Source organism: Micropterus dolomieu, linkage group LG09 (assembly GCF_021292245.1).
Source record: "Micropterus dolomieu isolate WLL.071019.BEF.003 ecotype Adirondacks linkage group LG09, ASM2129224v1, whole genome shotgun sequence".
Taxonomy (NCBI): domain Eukaryota; kingdom Metazoa; phylum Chordata; class Actinopteri; order Centrarchiformes; family Centrarchidae; genus Micropterus; species Micropterus dolomieu.
Window position 1 is genome coordinate 30,161,475 of NC_060158.1, and position 5,076 is coordinate 30,166,550.

The 5,076-nt window shown below is 42.7% G+C and overlaps 1 protein-coding gene across 1 annotated transcript in view; it reads right to left on the reverse strand.

Annotated features, from left to right (window-relative positions):
* Positions 1-597: 597 nt before the first annotated feature.
* The window catches only part of tmem200b (transmembrane protein 200B), a 50,915-nt gene continuing 46,436 nt past the window's right edge, over positions 598-5,076 (reverse strand). The window contains exon 2 of the mRNA XM_046057771.1: positions 598-2,454. Coding sequence (XP_045913727.1) covers positions 1,193-2,404 — 1,212 coding nt within the window. The 5' untranslated portion in view covers positions 2,405-2,454 and the 3' untranslated portion in view covers positions 598-1,192. The remainder of the gene's footprint in view (positions 2,455-5,076) is intronic.

A 5,076-nucleotide genomic window follows, 5' to 3' on the forward strand; every position in this document is an offset into this window, starting at 1 on the left:
AAATGTCAATCATTCAGTTGTTCATCATCATAATGTTGTGTCAAATTGGAGTACTCAATTTCTTTTAGGACCCATTAAACAAATTAATACATTTTACAACATTTTGTGTGTTGTTCATGTATAGATTTAAAGGTAGGGTATTCAAATCTAATCCAATACTTTTTGGTTGTTTTGTCAAATTCAGCAAATATCTCCTCACGGTCCTCTAGCTGTCCGTTCTGTGTGTGCACTGAAAAAAAGTATCTGGTGCTTATACTCAGCCCTGGCTCTCTAAATGGGAAACAAACAAAGTGGTTCGGATCAAGTCACACACTATTCCAGCAGTTCCAGCTATGATGTGTGTGTCAGTAACATTTAATGACTTGCCCACAGACATTAATTTTACTTTCTAGTAGACATGCTGTTGTTGTGATTTTTATGCAGCAATTATGAAGTATACTTGGCCATATGTCATTATGAAATGCTTCATACTGTGCTATGATTATTGTTAGAAAGCATTATGAATATAGTACTTATAACTATAATTATACATTGGTATAAGAAAGGTATAATGCTGTATAATGCATCATAGACATGGGCGTCATACAAAATGTTAATGAAATAATTTCTCTTAAAATAAAATAAAATAATCTTTTGACCTTCACTACTTCTTGTGCAAATAAAACAATCAAAGACATTGCTCTGCATAAGTATTAAGATGTAACATACTGTACATCACTGCCATGCATTGCATTTAGAGTATGCGACATCAGCTGAGTAAAAAAAGTCAAACTTTTCTGTACTTGCATTTATCAAGAGCTGTCAGCACTTTATGGGTTCAGGAGGACAGGTAGTTTGGTTTTAAATCGACTGCACAGTGAAAACAACCTGCACCCGTCTATTTCTCCCTCACTTGGTTGTGCACACTATGTCCTGGAAACAGGCAACCCCAATTTGGCATTGAGTTACAAGGGCATTTCTGCCAAATCTAGCCAAGCAAAGACAATAACCTCTGTGTATTAATATTCAATTTAAGATTGAGAACAGATGAACCTTGTGAGAAATACTGTACTCCAAATGATCCAGGGCTTAGTTTCTCTCTGCCCCACAGAATCTATATAGGAGAAAATCCAGGGGAAACTATCATTACTTCTTGGTTGTCAGGATGTTTGTATCTTGAAGTACCCTCTGAACTGTATAGCTTAAGCAGCTATCACTGGAAAGGCCCAGAGCCAAAACTCTTATCCCACTGAGTACACTGCTGCTCTAACTGATCCAGCAGTTTGTCCGCTGAGTCCTCTTTGTTCTCAAGTCTCAGGTATCGTCTCCCACTGCACTGGTCTAGCCGAGGCCAGCTTCTGTGAGTTTGCTCAACTGCACCCATAAACTGCCTGGGGATGTTTATGCAAACCTGTGAACTAGCTTCTCTCCTTGTGACTAGCGGCTGATTTATTTGACCCTCCTCTCCGAGGGCGTGGAGTCCTTCCTCAAGAAGCACAACAGTTAGTGCTATGTAAGGGTTAGTCCTGTAGCTCATACTGTGGCAGCGCCTCGGCTGGGCAGTCAGGATATCCACCTTGTCCAACCCTAGGGATATGGAGCTGGCAGACACTAGGCAGTTGTTGGGCTTGTCCTTGTGCTCAGTACCAGCCTGTGCATTAAAGTCTGTCTGACTGGAATTACGTGAGATGGATTTGGAGTGGAAGCAAGGTGGAGGCTCTGACTCCTGGTGGTGGTGGTCTTCTGTCTGGAGAACAGCTTGCTGGTAGATGCCCATCACGCTGTCCTCCTGGTCTCTGGAGTGTGTGGTCTGGAGCAAGGGCTCAGAGCTGGCCAGCTGCTGCAAACAGAGGATGCTGACATGGGCCGCTGGTAAGCTGCTTACCCACTGGTAGTGTTTTGCCATCGAGTTGGCTGTTGCTATTTCTTTAAGGTCCGCTGAGGGCACAGCTGCAGACACTGAACAGATTACACTACGCATCTGAGCCAGCAGCATCTGAGTCTCTCTGTCCCGGTTCTCGTACAGGACTGTGTTGGCACATATGAGAATGAAGAGTCCCACCCCCATGATTACAGGTCCCAAGAGCTTCATCCGTTCACTGTGGATCAGGCTGGCTGTAGATAGGAGGCCCTTAGCTCCCAGACTCCAGCCAGATGTCTGCGAGTCAGAGATACTTTCCCCCTCTGCAGCTCCCAAGATGGATGATCTTGATATCCGGTAGGGCCAGTATCCCGCCACAGCCAGAGCTGTGCCAACAACCACCACGATAACTCCCACCACCAGGAAAACTCCAGGCAGGGAGCGGATGCGAAGCTTGCCTTGGACAACTCTGTCTTTCTTGTTTCTGCCTCGTAAGTTGAAGTGAGACTTTTGATGGCAGAAAGGTGAAGCTGTTGTAACACCTCGGGCCTTCTGGGTCTTCATGGCACAGGTCAGTCAAGAGCTTTTGCTCCTGGTTACACCCTGTCAGAGGACTTTGGGAGTGAGGACATTTCAAGAGTTAATGCAGCTATAAGGGTGTATCTACATACATTAATTAAAATATATATGTTAGTCCGTATCTAGCAGAAGTCAGCTAAGGTTTTTAAATTTCCGTGATAGATCACAAAAATGTGATGTAGACAAATCATCTCTTGGTTACAAGTACGTAATTATGCATTTTTCCATTTATTTTAACCATAGTAGGCTATTTCTAATTAAATTTTAAACAGATTTAAAGCCACTATGTGTACAATGTGAACTTTTCTTACAGGTGCCCACTTGTAGTAGTATTAACAACACATCAGGCCTAAAGACACAGAATGAATGGGCAATACATAGACTACAAAACAAAAAATTGTACCATCAGAATAATCTAAAAGATGCTCTCATCACATCTCACTGTGTATTTCTACAAAAATTTGTGACAATAGTAACAGACAGTATTAGTAGTGTAACAGTCTACATATTTAACGGAATCTTGCAAGGATCCAACTGCAGTAAAAAAACAAAAATCTGACATGTTTCAGTATTACAGTTTCTGTCAAAACAGTGGAAATGTTTGTTTCAGATATATGATGGCAGTAACGAGCATTGTAACTATTTACAATTTGAAATTTAGTAATTGAATGTTGATATCAGTTTCGTCAATGTGCCTTTGAAGCTAGTAATGTAAATGCTCTGTATTTGTATAGCGCCTTTCTAGTCATTCCAACCACTTGAAGCGCTTTACACCACATCACATTAACCCCTTCACAAACACATTCAACCGCTGATGAGCAGAGACTAAGATGTCAACTCCTCATCAGAAACAAAAATTCACTCATTCGCACACATTCATGCCACTGGGAGCAATTAGTGGTTCTTGCACCAGGACACTAAGACATGCAGGCCAGGGGAGCCTGGGATCAAACCACCAACTACGACTGCTCTTCCCCTTGAGCCACAGCTGCCCCTTTTATGTAGGGACCTATGATTTCCACGATGCGGAAAACACGACGGAATTGCAGAATTTGATGATTTAAATTGAATCAGCTAAAAAACACAAAGTTTCGTGGAATCTGCCAAAATGTGGATGCAATTTAGGGCCACAGCTGAAACTCATTGAAGAGTAATGTGGTGAATGGCAAGCTGTGGGGGCGGCTGTGGCTCAGGAGCTAGAGCGGGTTGGCCGTTAATCGGAAGGTTGGCGGTTCAATCCCTGGCTCCCCCTGGTTGCGTGTCGAAGTGTCCTTGGGCAAGATACTGAACCCCGAATTGCCCCTGGCGGCTATTCCGCCAGTGTATGAGTGAGTGTGAATGTTAGTTTCCGTTTGAGCAGTGTATGAATGTGTGTGACTGGTGAATGCAGATGTAGTGTAAAAGCGCTTTGAGTGGTCGAAAAGACTAGAAAGGCGCTATACAAGTACGTAACAAGTAATGCATTTACATTCAGCTTATTAACGTAGACGAAGGAAATAACGAAACTATATGTGAAAAAACATTGTCGTTAACTGAAATAAAAATAAAAACGAGGCTTTACAAAAGAAACATTACTAAAACTATATTGTAAGTTTGGAAAAAGTAATATATATACACACACACACATATATATATACACACACACACATATATATAGATTCAATTCAATTCAATTTTATTTATATAGCGCCAAATCACAACAACAGTTATCTCACAGCGCTTTTCATAAAAGAGCAGGTCTAGACCATACTCTATGATTCTATTTACAGAAGCCCAACAGTTCCCACCAATAGCAAGCACTAGGCAACAGAGGCAAGGAAAAACTTCCTTTTAAGAGGAAGAAACCTCAAGCAGAACCATGGCTCAGGGTGAGCGGCCATCTGCCTCGACCGGTTGGGGGTGAAGGGGAGAGAGAGAGAGAGAGAGGGATGGAAGGAGAGAGAGGGGAGGGAGGCAGCCTACACAATATACACACACAGAGTTACAGACAGTAAAGGTGATTTTGTTATAGACTAAATAAAAAATGGTATAGATATTTATAGTAGTGTTAATGATAACAGTCGTAATGTTAATGATTATAATAACAATAATAATAATAGGACTAGTAACAATAGTTGTTGTAGCAGAGGGTGTTGAGCAGGAACACAGGGGCAGCAGGTGACCCGCAGCCACAGATCCAGACTCCACAGCTCCAGAGCCAGAAACACCTGCAGGAAGTGATAGGAGGAGAGAGGAGAGGGACGAGAAAGCACAAGACTACCGGAAAGGGAGTTGTGTTAGTAACATGCAATAATGGGATGAGGTTGCATACAGAGGGAGAGAAAGTAGAGGAGAGAGGATCTCAGTGCATCATAGGAAGTCCCCCGGCAGTCTAGGCCTATAGCAGCATAACTAAGGGATGGTTCAGGACTCACCTGAGCCAGCCCTAACTATAAGCTTTATCAAAGAGGAAAGTCTTAAGCCTAGTCTTAAATGTGGAGATGGTGTCTGCCTCCTGAACCCAAACTGGAACCTGGTTCCACAGGAGAGGAGCTTGATAGCTGAATGCTCTGGCTCCTAGTCTACTTTTGGAGACTCTAGGAACCACAAGTAACCCTGCATTCTGGGAGCGCAGTGCTCTGGTGGGGTAGTAAGGTACTATGAGCTCTTTAAGATAA